Below are 15,985 nucleotides of genomic sequence, written 5' to 3'. Positions count from 1 at the left end.
AGAACGCCTTCATCTTCTGAGGGGAAGGGGAAGGTGACAACATCATTGGGTTATTAGCAGCCGGTGAGACCGTACTCTGCCAGGTAGTGGTTAGGGGCTTCATCTGGGTTATCTGTCAGCAGCTGGGTGAGTTAAGTTATGCTGCCATTCCACGGGCAAGAGAACTGTATGCCTGGTCCCGTATCACAGAGCCAGGAAGCACCAGAGAGCTGGGATTCCCGGACCACCTTGGGGAGCCCAAGAGAAGGCTCCCCATCTGTAGCCTCTGGTGTCTTGCTTCTGAACAAAACTCGCACAGAGAAAAGCTGCCAGATCCCCTCACCACTGCCCAAGAATCCAGGGCTCTCAGTACCCTTGGAGGAACTCTGCAGCCCAGAAATGGCCCTGAGAGGAAGCTTCCAGATCTGAAGGGATTTGATGGGGATGGAGAAGTCATTTGACCCCAGGCTGGCTGTTGTGACAACCTCACTGGTGTTAGCCTGTGTGAGAGTGGAACAGCTCTCATGCTTACAATACACACAGACACACACATGCACACATAGCATTAGGCCTCAGTTGGGCCTTCTGTGGAATGGGTAGAATGCCCTGAAAAAAATAGGGGTGGTCTCCATTTGGTCTAGGCTGGAATCTTCTAAAGTTTATCAATGACTTTTCTATTAAGATGGAATTTAACATGAAAATGATTATGAAAAGACGACTCGAGCCCTAACCTTCCTACCTGTTTCCTCCTGCAGACCCGAGTCCCCCCACACGCCTCCTGGCCACCCGTCCCTGCTGTGGCCCCGGCCCCGAGCGGCGCCCAGTTCTGGGTGAGGCACCGCGCTTCCACACGCAGGCCAAGGGCAAGAATGTGCGGCTGGACGGCCACTCACGCCGGGCCACGCGGCGCAATAGCTTCTGCAACGGTGTCACGTTCACACAGCGGCCCATCCGCCTATATGAGCAGGTGAGGCTGCGCCTGGTGGCCGTGCGCCCCGGCTGGAGTGGCGCGCTGCGCTTTGGCTTCACGGCGCACGACCCGTCGCTCATGAGCGCCCAGGACATCCCCAAGTACGCCTGCCCTGACCTGGTCACACGGCCCGGCTACTGGGCCAAGGCGCTGCCTGAGAACCTGGCGCTGCGCGACACGGTGCTGGCCTACTGGGCCGACCGCCATGGCCGCGTCTTCTACAGCGTCAATGACGGCGAGCCTGTGCTCTTCCACTGCGGAGTGGCCGTGGGCGGCCCGCTCTGGGCTCTCATCGACGTCTATGGCATCACCGATGAGGTGCAGCTCCTTGGTAGGTGTTGCGCCCTGGACGGGGACCGGGTGGGAGGTGCCTGGGTGCAGGCTTTCTGGGCCACAGGCAGCACACAGATGGATCAGACGCAGCCCATGATTCGCTGGGGAAGCAGACAGACGTGAGTCAGCGCTCACATAGCGGGCAGCCACCATGCAGAAGTCCTGGTGTTGGGAGCTCATTGGTTACACACACACACACACACACACACACACACACACACACACACACACACGCTCTCTCGCTCTCTCTCCCCTTACAATTTAAGGTTTTTTTTAATTGAGGTAAAATTCGCATAAGAGGAAAGTATTTTAAAGTACATAACTGAGTGGCCTTTTGTTGCCAACCGTCACCACTATCTAGTTCCAAACATTTAACCCTCCCAGTGGACACCCGTACCTGTAAGCAGCCACCCCCTTCCTCCCTGGCAACCACCAGCCTGTTTTCTGTTGGAGACCTTAGCTCTTAAACCTGCAGATTGCACCCGAACCAGCCAGCCTTGATTCTGGGTTAGCAAAGGGAGAGCAGGCTTTTCAGGGGTCTGGACACTGCGGCGCGTATCACCACCTGAAAGGAAATGCACAGATCTAAGGGGTCGGTTTGACATTTGTACACCTGTCCCTAAGCCCGGAAGTTCGCACCTGCCAGAGTCAGTCCCCCTGTTCCCTGGGGGGAGCCCTCTGCTGATTTATCACAGAACTTCACCTAAGTGGGATCAGACAGTGGGTGTGCACTTGTGTGTGGGTTACTCAGCACAGTGTTTTGAGATTCAGCTGTGTAGTTGCAGTATAGACCAGCAGTTTGTTCTTTTTTGTTGCTGAGTACTGTTTTACAATATGGATTTCCACAGCTGGTATGTCTGAATGTTTGGGCTGTTTCTGGTTTTCAGCCTTGTATCTTGAAGGAAACCCTGGCTTGGAGTCCTTGCCCTCTGCCCCCACCATTGGGCACAGAGGGAAGATTCGTACATCCAAGCCCTTTCCCCCAAGAAGTAAGAAGGTATAGAACTTCTGAGTGGTTGGGAGCACACCCAGGCTTGGGAGTCACAGAGCCCTCTGTCTAGACTTGGCTCTACTCCTCTGAGCTGTGTGGCCTCAGCCAGTTGGCTAGACCTCTCTGTGTCTCAGCTTTTTCATCTGTAAAACAGGTTCATGATAGCACCTACCTCAGGACTTGCTGACAGGGTCCCATGAGACAGTGGATGCAAGGGGTGTAGCACAGGGCCTGCTACATAGAAAGCACTTGAGATATAACAGCTAAGAATAAAAAGCTCTACCTGTTTGCAAGTGGGCTGTGCCGTGCCTGAATTCCAGGCTACCTGCCCTCCACGCTGGGGCCCTGCTCTGGCATTGTAACCTGTCCCACCAGGTTGTTTCCGGAAAGGTTTTGGCACTTCACCTCCAGAAAACTCAGGTCTCTAAAACCTCCCGGGTCTCCCGTCACTCTCAGAGCTCTTTATTCCTATGGCGCAGGGAAGCAGCCATTCCTCCTCCCTCTGCCCATCCACAGACCCTGTCTCCTGGTGGCAGACCGGGTGCCACAGCCACTTGACAGTCAGCACAAGTGGGTTTGGATTTTAAAAAATACACATTGGAAGCAGCCTTGATGATGCAATGAGACAGAATAAATCTGGGGGACCTGTACTCTTCCCACACACTTTTGTTTTCATTTGCTATACTGGAGATTGAACCCAGGACCTCTGCACTGAGCTACATCCTCAGCCCTTATTTATTTTTATTTTGAGACAAGGTCTCACTAAGTAGCTAAGTTGCTCAGGCTGGGCTTGAACTTGTGATTTTCCTGCTTCAGTCTTCCAGACCACTGGTTCTCCCTTTTCATTTGCTTATTCTGCAAAACTTCATGTGACCCCAACAATGTTCTGCAACCCTTTGAGGGAAGGGAGAGGCAGAGTCCACTGGAATGTCAGTGTAACACAGCAGACCTGAGCCTCAGTTTCCCTATTTGCGAGTTGTCCCTGAGCTGTGCTGGTGATGGGCTGTCCCTGGCACAGATGTCACAGGGCAGTGATCACACAAATGCACAATAGGAGGAAATGAGATCAGAAGGAGCCGCATTGCTGGGTGATGGGACCAAGAGGAATTTCACTCTTCTTGTATCTGTACAGAGTTGCCTTTTAAAGACATATACTAGGGGGCTACCCACTCTGGATGCCTCCTGCCCCTCAGGAGCTTTCCTATCAATAAATATCTTCCTACAAAAAAAACCATATACTAAGGCTGGGTGTTTAGCTCAGTGGTGCCATGCCTGCCTCGAAAGCACAAGGACCTGAGTTCAATCCCCAGTACTGAGAAAAAATATATATATATATACTATGTAAAATATTATATATGTGTGTGTATATATATATATATATGTTATATATAGAAAGGGAGAGAGAGAGCTTGTATTGCTTTTTAAAAATTTTTATTCCCATAGGAGATCGAACTCAGGACCTTGAGCTTGTGAGGCAGGCGCAGTGCCACTGCACTAAATCCCCCAGCCCTTGTATTGCTTTTATAGCCAGAAAAAGCAATAAAATTATTTTCCTTTCCAAAGGTTATATGTGATAATGGAGAGGAAGTTTCTGGCATGTGATTTCTGGCATGTGATTGCCATGTGTAAATGTTTGTTTCCTTCCCAAGGGAAAAGCAAGTTGACCTGAGTCACATCTGAGTAAAGGAAGGCTCAGTGGTTTTTATTGCTTTTTTTCTTCCAAAATTAATGATGATTTATAGTGGGGGGGTGAGTGTAATAAACATAAGCAGAAAGCTATACATTCATGATTTTGTATGGCTTAAGAATAGGCAATACGTACCTTATTGTTGTCAGCACAAGACTAGGCAATGGGAGAACCTCAGAAATCCTCCCAGAAACCTCCTGGTTCTGGGAGAGCTTAGCTTCCTGAGGGTGGGGTCCCCGGAACCAGTGGATGGATGCACATGGGCCAGATGTGTCCGTGTTCTCCGGGGCCCTCTGGACTCCTGTCCATTACGAGGAACAAGGAACACCGTGGTTCCCATGGAGGTTCTTGGCTGGAAAGTTCCAGAATAGAAAGCCCCTTAGGGCCTCTTCATCCTTCCCTTGCCTCTCTCAGACTCCACTGGGCAAAACCTGAAAACCAAAACCCAATGATGGTATCTGGGCAGAGTTGTCAAATTTAGCAAAAAAAAAAAGATTCCCAGTTAAATTTGAATTTAAGATAAACAATGAAAAAATTTTAGCACAAGTTTGTCCTGTGCTAAACTATTTGGAACATACGTATGTGGGGGAAAATGTGTTTATCTGAAATTCATACATACCCTGGCATCCTGTATTTTATCCGGCAACACTAGCCTGGGAAACACCCTCCCATCTTGTGTGTGGGGCTGCGGTTTAATTGGCCCAGAACTTGAGGCAAAGGTAAGTGTCAGAAATCTGCAGGCTCCACAAGCCTCAGTGGGTTTGGAGCTGGTGGTACAGCATGCTCTGCCCAGTGCCTTCCCGCCTGGGGCCAGCTGCAGCAGGGAATGCTGCATCTGTGGGGCCAGGCCCTGGGGTGTCCTGTTAGGTAAAGAGTCTGAGGTTCTGAGAAGGAAAGCGACCAACCAGCCTCAAGCATCCCAGCTTGTAAGTGGTAGAGCCAGGATTAGAAGCAGTTATGTCTGTCTTTAGCTCACTCTCTTCTTGTTTCTCCGTCCCAGCTGTACATTGAGACCCCTGAGGAGCTTTGAAAGTCCTGCTTCTCAGACTACACCCAGACCAATTAAATCAGAACCCCTGTGGGGCGGGGGTGGGATGCATGCATCTGGATTCCCTCATCCTCAGGTGACCCTAGGGGACAGCCAGGATTGAGGTCCCAAGGAACTGTTTTCCTGGGTACATACTTTCCTCCTTTCCTGCTTGGAAAGCTTGGGTGCCAAGCTGAGTCCCTCAGACTCTTCCATTCAGGGTATGGCACCATCATTTGCCCATGAAAGCCATGAGCTCATCACCTGAACATGCACTGCCTTCTGATCTTACTTCCCCATTATATATTTCTACGATCATTGTCCTGGCTGTGGCAGGTGAAGCCCATTATAGTACATCTGAGGGATGACTTGCAGATAAGGAAACTGAGGCTTATGTTTGCTAGATCTCATTGGCATTCTAGCAGACTCTCCCTTCCCCAAAAGACACACAGAACAGCATAGGGATTCTGTGAATGGTTGCTGCACACAAAAAGGTTGCCCTTTTTGCTTCATTCCCTCTTGCCAGGCGGCACAGTGGTGATCAGCATCATAGCGCCTCTGTCCTTCCTCTGCCCAGTGGCAGAAGGCTGATGAGACTGAACAGACAGTGCCAACCCAAGGCCATGATATTGCATACTAAACTGTTAGGAATTTCTGTTTGCAAGTGACAGGATTGTGGTTCAATCTCATTTAAGCAAGGAAAGGGAATCAATCTCTTGTGACTGAAATTCCAAGGAACATCTGCTAAAGAATAGCACCTGGCATATTTGTCCATCTCCATCTCCTGGTCCTCTGCTGTCCTTGTTGGCTTCCTCCTAAGCAGGCTCCCTTTGGGGCAGAGGGAAGGCACCAGCTGCTCCTGGCCCATGTCCTGCCAGCTTAACACATCAGGTGGAAAAGCTGCTTTCCCTAAAGGTTTGATAAAGTCTCAAGACTGAGCCGCATTCCTCCAACTTGGCTTACACACCCACCCCTGAACCCATGTCTGTGCCCTGGGGAATGGGATAAAGTGATTGGCCAGCTTAAGGGGCCCCTTATCCTCCAGGTAATGAAAAATGGGGGTGGCGCAGTTCTCCCCAAAGAAAGGCTGGTGTGGGTACAGAGGGAAGTGGCTGCCAAGCAGCCGGAATAACAGCCCTCTGCAGGTCTGGGAAAGCAGTCATTGACTCAGCTCTCTAGGAAGCATTGAGACCCTTTGTTACCACAGTTGTCCCTCAGTATCTGGGCCTCCTCACCGTGGATACCAAAATCCACAGGTGCTCAAGTCCTTCCTGTGAAATGACGTGGGACTTACATAACCTAGCACATCCTCCCATATACTTTAATCATCTCTGGATGGCTTATACTACCTAATACAATGTAAAGGACATGTAAATAGTTGATACAGTATTGTTTAGGCAATAATGACAAGGGAGTGATTCAGTACATGTTCCGTACAGATGCAGTTGTTGTTTTAGAATGCGTTCCATCAGCACTTAGTAGGATCCGCTGATGGGAATGCTGCAGATAGGGAGGGCCACTTGTGATCCATACTGGGCACTTACATGGCTAATGTTTTTACTCCCTACAAGAACCTGATATGGCCGGAAACAGGACCATCCTCATTTGTAGGCTCACTGTAGATAGATGATGTGGCATTGACCACTGATGTTTTCTCCCCAAATAAGCCAGGCTGCAGCCTGGCACCCACTCTCTACCTAACCGTGAGGCACTTGCTTGGCAGGATGGACTAAAGAGTTATCCTTTGCTAGTCTGGAGAGAACCTCCACTCTGTGGCTGCCACCTGTCCTTCTAAGGGCTCCTAAAGAACTACTCTGTGCTAGACATGATGCCACGCACCTTGTTATTCCACAGTTCCACCCTGTTTAATCCCCCCACAGGCCTGAAAGACTTTCTACTTTGCAGGTGAGGAAACTGAGGTCACAGTCAGGACTGGCCAGGGTCCAACCAACGTCTATCTACCTTAGTCCAGTTTTCTTTTGGTTGGCAGAAGAGCAGCATCTGAATCAGTATGGGCTCAGTGGCCAACAGACTGAGGATCAACCCTAGCATGCTCACACTGACATTCCAGTCTTCTCTCCTTGAGCCCTCACACCCACTCTCTGGGTCCCCTCCTCCTCTACCTGCCTTGCAGTGGCCATGGCTACTCCTGGCCCCTCCAGCCTGTTCCTACTGCACATCCACTTTTCTCAGTCTCTACCAAATCATTCCCATGAGTGCAATAGAAGAGCTCTGGTAGCTTCCATCTTTTTGTTTTTTGTTTTGTTGCAGTGCAGTGCAGTGCTGGGGACTAAACTCAGGACCTCACACATGCTAGGCAAGTGCTCTACCCCGACCCATGCCCCTACCCTGCTTCTATCTTTTTTAAGAGCCCTTGACTGTCTCTTCCAGCAGCTACTGCCTCACTTCTCTGGCCTTTTTCAGAGCAAATCTTTCTCGAAAGTATTGTCCCTACCACCCTCTCTGTCTCCCTCCTCAGCACGAGGCACAAGTCCCGCCTTCCCTGAATTGCAGCCAGGCAAGCCTGTCTTCAATCCCACACTGCCAGGCCTGCGCTCATGTCCCTGTCCTCATCTTAGTCTCTCAGCGTCAGCCCAGGTGGTTTGTCCTCCACTTCTAGAAAACTTCTCCATGCTTCTGAGCCTCTCCAGCTCCTGGTTCTCTTCCCACTTCCCTGCTGCTCCTCTGCTGCCTGTCCTGCATATGTTGAGAGTCCCAAGATTCTAAACAAAGCACACTCTTGCCTTTTTACTTTCTTAAACTGTGTAATACAAATGCATATAGAAACAAATAAAAACTGCAGACTTGAACAAGTTATCATAAAGCAAGGCCATTTCTCCTTATCTACCCTCTTTCTTCAGATGATCTGAGCATATCAGCAAGCCCTGAATGCCCCGTCTAAGCTGTTGGCTTCTGTATTATTTTCTGCTGCTATAACAAAATACCAGAGGCTGGCTATTTTGTAAAGAAGAGATTTATTTAGCTCACAGTTTGGGGATCTTAAAGTCCAAAATCAGGAAGCCTTATCCATTTGGGCCCTGGTGAGGGCCTCATGGCAGATGGCATCATGATGATGGGAGCCTGTATGGAAGAGATCACATGGTGAGACAGGAAGCCAGAGAGCTTCAGGGGTCAGGCTTTTTTTTTTTTTTAATAACAGCCCATTCTTGGAGGAATTAAATCACTCCAAAAGGCCAGCAGTAATCCCTTACAAGGGCAGCACCCCCAGAGACATTGTGCTAAGCTCCACCTTTCAAAATTTCCATCACCTCTTAATACTACCACACTTGGGACCTAGCATCCAATACAGGAACCTTGGGGGACAAACCAGAGCAGCTTCGAAATTCATACCCCAGCCCTGACGCCGGCCCTGAACTGCAGCCAACCCTCCACCTCCCATCCTCTCCCCTGGTGGCTGGGAAGCATCCCACCTCCTGCCCCACCAGCCCTTCCCACTGCCAGCAAATGGCCCCACCCACTTGGAAGATCAGTGTAAACACATAGGGTCCTCCTTGCCTCTGCTGGCTTCACTCAGCCAGCAACTCCTGTTATTTCTGTCCCCAGTGCATGGCCTGAATCAGCCCTCCAGAGACAGGTTGCTGACGGGTGGGTCCCTCTGCCCGCAGTTCTTCCTACCTTCATCTTGATCTGTACACAACCATGATTACTTTTGGGTTATAAATTCTGCTTTACTTTCATCTGCAGATAAATTTGAGCTAAGAAAGGAGAGGGAAGGAAAGGAAAGAACTGGCTTCCACCCCAGGACCAGAGCCAGACCTAGAGGCCAAAGCAGAGAGGGAGGTTGCCCTGCCATACCGGCCTCCCCATGCCTGGCCTGGGGACTGGTGCCAGGATGGGTCTCCGAGGATGTTTGTGGGAGAAAGAGGGTGCCTGGCTTTGGAATCCCACAGCCTGGATTGGAATCCCACTTCCGCTGTGACTGTAAGACCTACAGTAACTTGCTCCATCTGCGGTGTTCCCACCATGAAATGTACAGTTCAGAACTGTGGAGGATAGTGGTGAGGGTGAAACGGGGGTGCTTGCACATGTATTTGAATTTGAGAGGCACTCCGGGGCATGGCTGTGTGTACTTTCATCGGGTCCAGAGAGGGCATTTGGAGACAAATCACAGGTTAGAAGCTGGGTGGTCTTGATGTGCTCCCTTGCTGACCTCTTGATGTTACTGGATTTCTGCCTGTCACCTACAGGTTCTCCATAGAGAATTATTGAGACATGGATTCTGACATGTTACACTTAGGCCAGCACTGTGCATCATAGGTCTGGCTCAGAGAGGGAAATGGCCATTGAGGACAAAGCTCCTTGCATAGGATAAGGGAACCCTGCCTCTTCCTGGGGCTATAAAACAGTGGGCCCCGGTCTGTGCTGCCATATACATTATAACCCAGCTTCGTGAACACACCAAGCTTCTAGGACTCAGTGTTTAGGCCTGCTTAGTCACTTTCTTCATTGCTGAGACAAAATACCCACCCCTATCAATTTAAGGAAGGCAAGGTTTGTTCTGGCTCACAGTTTGTAAAGGTTTCGGTCCTTAGCTAGTCAGCTGGCTCCAAGACAGATGGTATGGCAAGGGGCATGGGGAAGAAGAAGCTGTTTGTGGCCTGACAGCAAGGGGCATGGGAGAGGAGAAGCTGTTTGTGACCTGACAGCAAGCAAGCAGAGAATGGAGGAGCTAGGTAGGGAGATAAACCCTTCCAGGCCGTTCTCCCAATGCCCTGCCTCTTCTGACCAGACCCCATCTCCTAACAGCAAGTCAGCAATAAGCCTCCATAATCCAGTTACCTTCCAAAATCCTCACCTGTGAGCCAGTGAGGCTCTTGAGTGACATGGAGCTATAAACCATCTCCACCTACTGTTGCCTGTATCTTGAGCACTTATGTCTACTCTTAACTGGCCTCTTCTCCCTTGGCCTTCGGGTCTCAGCCCCCTTATCACTATCAGAAGCCTTTTCTGGTCCACTGTCAGGCCCCACTTTAAGCAAGTCCACTTTCACATACTCTCAGAGAATCCGAGACCTGCCACTCCCTGGCTCTGTGACCTTGAGTAACTATCTCTGAGTCCCAGAGCTCCCCCGATGAAATTGTCCACTTTAGAGCCATATAGGATGGTGGCCTGTGGTGGCACTCTTCAGTTCCTCTGGAGCAGGAGTGCTGTGAGCACAGGAGCCACACCTGTTTGTTCGCCTCCCTTCACCCAGCACCCAGGAGCTCTTGGCACCTCGCCAATGCTCTATACCTTTTGTTGAATAAAATAATGACAATTCAGCTTTTGAACACATAGTGCCATGCTCTGTTATACTCTTACAAGAGTAACTCAATCTCCTTAACATAGGGTGTTGGGGCTGCAAGGTGAGTGTTACGCCACTTTAAGCTGAGGCTCCAAGAGGCAAAATGACTTCTCTAAGGTCCAAGAGCCAAGGAAGCCCGAGCCAGGACTTACACCTAAGTCTGCCCATCAACACAGGCCACACTGTTGACCCAGATGCTACACTGAGGCTCAAGGTACTATGTCTTGTACTGGGTGCAAGAAGAGGTACTGGGATGGGGGGACAGGCTGTGTGGAGCCAAGAGCAGGGCCCTGAGCAAGCAGGGGCCAAGGCAAGCAGAGGCCAACGCCTGTAGGCTTGCCCTGGCAGGACAACCCAGGGTGGGGCAGGGAGCCCTGGGGAAAATGCATTACACCAAGAAACTCCCAGAAACTTCCACTTGTCTAAAACAAATGACTTTTCCAAAAAGGTTCTTGTTTTATTCTAGTTTTGTACATGCCTTTTTTCTGATTACAAAATCTGTATTAGAAAAAAATGAGAAAATCAGAAAGCTATAAAGGAAATTTCCACCCAGAGATCGCTGTCCTTAAATTATGTACCTCCTTCTGTTTTTCATAGGCACCTATTTCCTCCTATGCATACACTAACCATAAAGTTAGAATCATACCACAGATTCAGTTTTGTACCCCCCTTTCATTCAGTGTTTTATTGTGGGCATTTTCTCACATTGTAATACATTAACTAAAAAATTTTTTAAAAAATATTTGATGGTTTTCTGGTAGGAATGTGTAGTAGACATGTTTATTACAGAAAGAGAAATCTAAAGTATCATAATCTCACTCGCTGAGAGATAATTACTGTGTTCTTACATCCTTTTCCAGAACCTGATTTCTTATGTACATAAAATGATACAGACACATACATGCTTTTTTTAAAGAACCAAGTTGAAATCCCACATCTTCCTCAGGCCATATATGGAAAAGCATTCTCTAAGATTTGCAAACTCAGAACCAGGAAGTAGCTGAGTGGTGAGAGGGCCACCTCAGGACCTTCTGAAAGGGGAAAGCAGACCACCTCAAGTCAAAGGCCAGTTGCAGCCTGTGTTACCATGCCAGAATTCAGGCCCTTTCCACACTTCCTGATTTTCTGAGGAGCTGTAACTCTGCTTATGTGGAAGGTATCTGGGGCACACACTTTGAAGAGCATGTTCATTATTATGACTTCATTGTGTATTGGGCAAACTAAAAAGGAAGATATCCGCGCCCCCCCCCCCCCGCATGATACAAACTACAGAATGGTAACATTTAACAATGTCCTGGTTAGGTAGGGTTTTAAATTTCAGAAACGTTTTGTTGTGTAGTTATTATGAGTAACAAGAATATTTTTATCGCTAAAAATCTTCAAATTATTTTTAATGAGTGTCTGCATGATTGCTTTATTTAGTATGGTGGTATCTCAGAGAGGAGATCTTGGTCATTCACTCATTCTTCCAATAAACTATTCTCCCTAAGCTTAGAGAACATGGGGTGAGGAGACTTGCAAAAACCCTGCCCTCCAAGGACTCACATTCTAATTTGGTAGAGAGAAAATAAACACATCTACCTAAGTAGGAAGACTTGTATTATCTAAATAAAAAAATGTTTTTACTTTTGCTCGTTAACTGAATACTGTATAACATCATGAACATTTTTCCAAATCACTAACAGTTATTCAGAAATACTTTCTTAAAGCTTCACCTTAGTTTTGTTGTCTAGAATAAGTGGCTCTCTTGTAAAGACCTTTTGCACTCTACCCATCTGGAGACCTGCCCCACCCAGCCATTGGGCTTCATGCTGCCACACAGTAGTGTAGACAGCCCAGGGCCTGCCTTCTCTGAAGCAGGGTGTGAAGCATCCAGACAGCCTAGGTTCAAGTCGAGTTGGGTGTGCCTTTGGTCATGTTCCCTATCCGCTCTGCCTCAGCTCCCTTGATAAATGATGGAGTAACAGTGCATACCTTGCAGGGTCGCTGTGAGGGTTAAATGAGATATTGTGTGAAGGATGACTGGTACCTGCTGCATGCCAAGGTTGCCAAGACAGGGGCCGCTTTTTGTTGGGGAGATAAAACACTACTAGGGCCTTTTCCTATGCCCTTTAAATGCTCAGATAGTATGAAAACGTATGGAGGAAGGGGATAGAGGAGGAAGAAAAGAAAGGGTGAGAGGGAAAAGGAAGATCAGTGAGAGGAGAAAGGAAAAGGAGAAAACAGACAACAGGAGGGAAAAGGAGGGGTGGAGAGAAAAGAGGGGGAGAAAAAAGTAAAGAGGGAAGGGGGGAAAGGGTTGAATAAAGACGAAGAGGCGGAGGAAGGATGGAGACAAAAAGGAGGGGTGTGGAAGGAAGGAGGCAGGGGAAAGAGCAGGAGGGTGAAAGGGGCAGAAAAGCCTCCAAAGGAAAGAGCACGTTCAGTTAAACCAAGGGTTGTGCTTAAATTAATCCAGTTGTGCGCACCTGTGGCTCGCTGCGTGCACAAGCCTGCAGACACAAGGGATGCGGCGGGCTGCAGGTCGGGGTCTGGGGCCCGGAGCGGACGGGCCGGACTCCGGGCCCGGGGCGCTCACACCACCTCCCCTCCCGCCCGCAGAGAGCGCCTTCGCCGACACGCTGCCGCCCGCGCGCCTCAGCCAGGCCCGCTTCAGCGCCTGTCTGCCGCCCAGCAGCCACGACGCGGCCAACTTCGACAACAACGAGCTCGAGAACAACCAGGTGGTGGCCAAGCTGGGCCACCTGGCGCTGGGCCGCGCGCCGGGCCCGCCGCCCGCCGACGCCGCGGCCGCCGCCATCCCGTGTGGCCCCCGCGAGCGCCCGCGGCCCGCGTCGTCGCCGGCGCTGCTCGAGGCCGACCTGCTCTTCCACGCGACGCGCGGGCCGGATGTGAACCTGTCGGCAGACCGCAAAGTGGCCTTCGCGCCGCGGCCCGAAGGCGGTCGCACCCTCGTCTTCTCGGAGCGCCCGCTGCGGCCCGGCGAGAGCCTCTTCGTGGAGGTGGGTCGCCCGGGACTGGCGGCGCCCGGCGCGCTGGCCTTCGGCATCACGTCGTGCGACCCTGGAGCGCTGCGGCCCGCCGAGCTGCCGGCCGACCCTGACACGCTGCTGGACCGCAAGGAGTACTGGGTGGTGGCGCGCGCCGGGCCCGTGCCCAGCGGCGGCGACGCGCTCAGCTTCACGCTGCGGCCCGGTGGCGACGTGATGCTGGGCGTCAACGGGCGCCCGCGCGGTCGCCTGCTGTGCGTGGACACCACGCAGGCGCTCTGGGCTTTCTTCGCCTTGCGCGGTGGCGCGGCCGGCCAGCTTCGCCTCCTCGGTGAGTCCCGCCCCGCCGCACTGCGCTTGCGCGGGTGTACCACCACTTCCCTAGCCCCTACCCCAGCCTACCATCAATATGGCTCGCTTGTCAGGAGCGCCTGTGACAGTCTGCTAGCCCAGACTGTCCCTGGTCGCACCCACCTCAAAGCTTCCCTTTCGTAGGTCTGGGCGCACCCTAGAAGATGCATTCCTAACTGGTCCCCCAGTGATGCGGGCTCTATGCCCTGGACAAACGTTTTAAACCATTTATCTACCTCGGTAACTGACTGGTCTCAGCCTGCAGGCTGTATCCAGTCTATAAATGGCCAGTGTGGTTTGATTTTCCTTCTTATGATTTATTAGTGTTTTTCATGACATACATAATATATATTGAGTATATGTAGGAAACAAAGTAAATTCAGTGGCACATGCAAGTGGACATCCAGGCAGAGAGAAAGATGGCTTGAGCCATTCTATTTTGGAATGACTCTTGTGTTCACCCATGCCTAATAGACACGGAGAACCCACAAGCAGTGGGTCAGGCCCTGGGCTCCAGGATAGGACCCCCACAGAACAGGACACCCACATGCATGTGAGCAGCTCACAGGTGTGGTGTGACAGGACTGCAGCAGTGGGGCCTCTCCCAGCATGGCCGAGTGCGGGCAGTGGTCAGGGACGCTCCCAGAGAGCACAGATCCCCTCTCATGGCTCCAGACGTCAAGACAGGAGGATCAGTTGACTTTTCATATGCTGCCTCACTGCATGTCAGCCTCCCAGTGACCTTCTGTAAACATTATCCCTATCTACAGACAGAGGAATTGAAGCACAGAGAAATTAAATGACAATCTCAGAGACACAGCTGGTCAGCTGTGAAGATGTTGGACCCATCACAGCCTCTTCTGAGTCTCAGTTTCCTTTGGGGTAGAATAAGAGTAGCACCTGCACAGTGAGTTTGTCATGAGGATGAAGGGAGGGGTGCGCCCATGCCTCCCGCAGGTGTCTGGCACAGCCTTCTTAATCAGCCATGATAGTTACAGCAGCAGCTGTTGGTGTCTGAATGAGGGCAGAGGAGGAGCAGGGTGTCAAGGGTGGTTGTTGGGTGGTTTTATTTTTGTTTTGAAGAACCTTCAGACATAAGCGTCATTTCAGCCTGAGATGATTGCCCAAGTTCCACTGGGGCTTCGAAAGGACTAAGCCTAGAATCGTTTTTACCTCACCCCCAGCACCTCTATAGTAACCAGGCAGAGGCTTGAGTGGTCAGGAAGAGAGAGTAGAAGGGTAGGGAGTGCTTCTAGAGGCCAGGGACTTGTTCCCTTGATCCCTTCCTCAGAGTAGCCCCAGTGCTACATTATCTGACTGTTCCTCTTCATATAGAGGAAGGGAAAGGGCATTTCTCTTTGACCTAAGAAGTAACATCTTGTTACCTGAATCAGTGGGCCTGGGGGAGAAAACTTATCCATGTTGACTACACTAGCAGTGAAGGACCTTAGAGTTGCCAGTGACAAAAACCCCATTTTTAATGCTCTAAGCAAAAAGGGAAATTTATGAGCACATCTAACTCAGAAGTCTAGGATGGATTCAGGAACAGCCCAGGACTCCATCTCTCTTTCCATCCCAACCCTTGCCATAGGGTGGCTTCTGTAATGCCAGACTTACCTCCCAGTAGAATGAACCCTTTCTTGCCCAGCAGGTGTAGAGGAATTCACAGAATAGGGCCTCAGTGGCCCTGCTGGGCTGTATGCCCTTCCCCGAACCACCCCTAGGACTGAGGAGTAGAAGTTCTTACTGGCCTGCTCTGGGCATGTGAGAGTGAAGTAGTGCCCCAAAGAACATCCCAAGTGCTGTTTCCAAAATAAACAGACGTAGAGGCCAGGCAGGCAAAGAGCAGATGGCCACCCCACTCACATGAGCTCCTCATCCTCAGAGAACACTAGAGGTGGGCATGGCTCTTGTCCTCTCATTAGTCAGACGGGAAGGCTCAAGTGTGAAGCAGGGAAGATGCAGGGCCCAGCAGGGTGTGTCCAGCCTCCCACTGGCACTCATAGAGTCTCTCTGGGTCTCAGGTACCCTGCAGTCCAGTCCCACAACTACAACTCCGTCAGGCTCCTTCAGCGGCTCCCAGGACGATAGCGATTCAGATATGACTTTCAGTGTCAACCAGTCCTCCTCGGCGTCAGAGTCATCCTTGGGTAAGGAAGTGTAGACCCTTGCGGGGGTCGGGGGCCTGATGCTGGCTTGGCTCCCTTCCCCCAACATCTACTCCTTCCCTCTGCTGTACTTTGCTGGAGAAGGAGGAGCATGCAGCTGTGGCTCCCACAGGGCGATGATGGTGGCATTTTATCTCGATGCTTGGTGGGATGGAAGGGTAGGATGAGGTGCACAACCGGAAAG

The 15,985-nt window shown here is 50.7% G+C and overlaps 1 protein-coding gene across 1 annotated transcript in view; it reads left to right on the top strand.

Annotated features, from left to right (window-relative positions):
• The window catches only part of Neurl1b (neuralized E3 ubiquitin protein ligase 1B), a 38,273-nt gene that overhangs the window by 17,188 nt on the left and 5,100 nt on the right, over positions 1-15,985 (top strand). The window contains exons 2-4 of the mRNA XM_004836376.4: positions 735-1,280; positions 12,894-13,613; positions 15,658-15,783. Of these exons, the coding sequence (XP_004836433.2) occupies positions 735-1,280; positions 12,894-13,613; positions 15,658-15,783 (1,392 nt within the window). The remainder of the gene's footprint in view (positions 1-734; positions 1,281-12,893; positions 13,614-15,657; positions 15,784-15,985) is intronic.

The sequence above is a fragment of the Heterocephalus glaber genome, unplaced genomic scaffold, assembly GCF_053883595.1.
Source record: "Heterocephalus glaber isolate CG9 unplaced genomic scaffold, H.glaber_assembly_v1.0 deba00001606, whole genome shotgun sequence".
NCBI classification, from domain to species: domain Eukaryota; kingdom Metazoa; phylum Chordata; class Mammalia; order Rodentia; family Bathyergidae; genus Heterocephalus; species Heterocephalus glaber.
The sequence above is the reverse complement of the archived record's forward strand: the minus strand, read 5'-3'. Positions and strand labels throughout refer to the sequence as shown.